Genomic DNA, 2795 nt, shown 5'->3' on the forward strand with positions numbered 1-2795 from the left:
TTACCTTTAACAAGATCTAAACGTGAATAGGTGCACCAGTCCATTACAGAGCAACATTTGAAATAAGCACATCTTATTGTAAATTGAAATGTAGACTTCCTCTTATTTTATTTTTGTCAATTGTTGTAATGAAAATTGTCATTTTAAAGTTCTCTGGTTGCTCTACAAAGAATATTATCCTTGGATCAATATGTTCATTGTCCCAAATGTGTTGGGTTCCAGCAGTAAATTGTAACAGGACATGTTCAACAGCTCTACATACCTCTTTAAAGCGAGCATCTTCAGACATGAGGGGGCTTCATCACTACTGTATGCTTCCTACTTTGTTTAGTACAAGACAGTTAAGGATGTCGGCTATAAGCTAGAAGAGCTGGTATCTGTGGAAGGTGGGAGCTTCTTAAGCCTGCTTATTTTCAGCTTTGCCTTCACTTTGGGGTTGGTGACGATGACCACAACTGGACACACAGATGTGTAGAGAATGGAAAAGAAAACTCGGATGTCAGAAATAAGGGGTGCCACTCTAACAATGGTCAGGGAATAGAGCCAAATGGCATTGTCCACCCCAAAGAAGACAGTGTAAAGGATAACCAAAGTGACCACTGCACGGGAGGCCTTACTCTCTGCCCTTGATCCTGAGTTTCCGTGGTCTGAGCTTCGGAGGCTCTTCACTCTTTTACCATGCCGGTAGAGAAGAATCAGGATATAACCGCTCATGCCTGCCATTGTTGCTATGAAGGCAAAGTCCTTGAAAAAATGAGACAAGCCAATAGAAATGAAGGCAGTATAATCTGGATATATGACATAACAAAACTCATGATTGAAACTGAAGGGAGGAATTGTGTTATTAAAGGGTTTTGATGAGGAGTAAAGAATTGGATGGACGCTGGTTATGAAGCAAAACACATAGAGGCTAATAAAAATGTGCCACAGGTACTTCGGAATATAAAGTTTTAGTGAGTTAAGCTTGGATGTGGCAGGTGAGACGAGCACAGCTTGGTAGGTGCTCAGTAAACAAGTGAGCTTTATCGAAAGGCCGCGGAAAACACGGAAGCCGTAGACAAACAGTTTACAGCCGAAATCATCAAATAAGTTCTGGCAGCCAAACGCCGTCAGCATCTGCGGGAAACTGCGGGTAACAGCTGACATCAAGTTGGCAAAAGCCAGGTGGCACAGGATGATGTCTGCTGGCGTAAGCTTGGCCTCAGTGAGCCGAGTGTGCAGGAAAGCGCAGCAGATAAACAGATTGGATGGGATGCTGATGACCGTTAGCACAAGGAAACCTGTAGCCTTGACAATTGCCCTGGTGTCCATGAAGACTTCCTCTGCCAAGAATTGTCTGGAAATGAGAAGCTGTGTTCAGTTACAAAGAAAAAGACCTCATTAGTATCACATGGTCAGTTTTTGTTTTTATTTAATGAGCAAAATGTTAAGGAATAAACTGATCAGAAGAGTGTTTGCTTTGCATTTTTATTAAGCAAATATAATCAATATATCTAGCAATAAATGAAATTTTAATTGGCATATGGACATATGGCAGGTTTTTATAATGCTTAGTGATCATCTGGTATGGAACTGACATCTGTTCAAGCTTGTAGAAGCCATTTAAAATGAGGAGAAGCAGCTTTACCATTTTAATTTAGTAAGCAGACGTCTGAGTGTAGAAAGTGTATTTTTATGAGTCACGTCATGTCATTTTCTAACCCGCTTAATACAGACTAGGTCCGCAAGTGTGCGGGTTCCAGTGGTTTCTGCCAGTTCTGAACTGATAGCAGTTCTGGAAATTGCTCTGATTTTGAAGGGAAGCAAGCTTCATATACTCCTTGTCTGAGTAATCCCAGAGACTATTGCTTACACGGGACACGTCTATACAGTTGCCCGAATGATGCTTAGGACTAACACTTTTAGCACTGTTTTTACAGCCCAAGTAACGCTCGGGTCCAACTCAAAAGAGGTTAATGGAGGAAAACAGAGACTTGGTCATGGACAGGAAAAAAAGGTTGAATACCAGAGGTCAAAAATTCTAGTGAATAAAACCAAAAATATAATCTAAAAATCTAAAGTCAAGAAACAAAGTGCTAAGTCAGAGCCGACGGTGTAATCAGGGAGCCTTTTAAGAAAGCTAGTGGTCTAAGATACTGTATATCCAAAAGCTAGGATAGCATTGCTACTGTGTTGCCATCGTAAATAGAGTGCCCGTGATTATGTCATGTGACACCACATGGTTGATCATGTGACCAGAAACAGGCATTGTTATAAACAGTGCGGCCATGGTCAGACGAAACAAGTGGAAATTGGTGGTGCCCACAATCAAAGCCCACTGAAAAATCTTTTGGGATGACCTAATTTTAATATTGATAAAGATATTACAGTAGAAAAAGGCATGAATGTACAAGTTCACAAACCAAAATGTTGTTTCAACCTCATGACACTTTCAAGCAAGATGTCCATTGTAACATCACAAAACGGGTTCCTTGATCACACCCATCATGACAGATAGCTAGAGCCCCAAAGTGTCATGACGTTGTGAAAATTTTAGATCACAGAAGTTAATGGAAAGTCACATTTTAAAGCACATGAAAAACAAACAAACAAACAAACAAATATAATGATAATAATAGAATAAAGTATGCATTCAAAGAGTTAATTCATTTGAGGGGTGGCATGGTGTAGCAGTGGGTAGCGCTGCTGCCTTGCAGTTAGGAGACCCGGGTTCGCTTCCCTGCGTGGAGTTTGCATGTTCTCCCCGTGTCTGCGTGGGCTTCCTTCTGCAGTCCAAAGACATGCAGGTTAGGTGC

General features: G+C 41.1%; 1 protein-coding gene across 1 annotated transcript; it reads right to left on the reverse strand.

The window, feature by feature from the left end:
* Nucleotides 1–354: 354 nt before the first annotated feature.
* On the reverse strand, nt 355–1311 carry LOC120526685 (olfactory receptor class A-like protein 1). The gene has a single exon (XM_039749842.1). It carries the CDS (start codon nt 1309–1311, stop codon nt 355–357), a length of 957 nt encoding a protein of 318 aa, XP_039605776.1.
* Nucleotides 1312–2795: the final 1484 nt, after the last annotated feature.

Source organism: Polypterus senegalus, chromosome 3, assembly GCF_016835505.1.
Source record: "Polypterus senegalus isolate Bchr_013 chromosome 3, ASM1683550v1, whole genome shotgun sequence".
Classification (NCBI taxonomy): Eukaryota; Metazoa; Chordata; class Cladistia; order Polypteriformes; family Polypteridae; genus Polypterus; species Polypterus senegalus.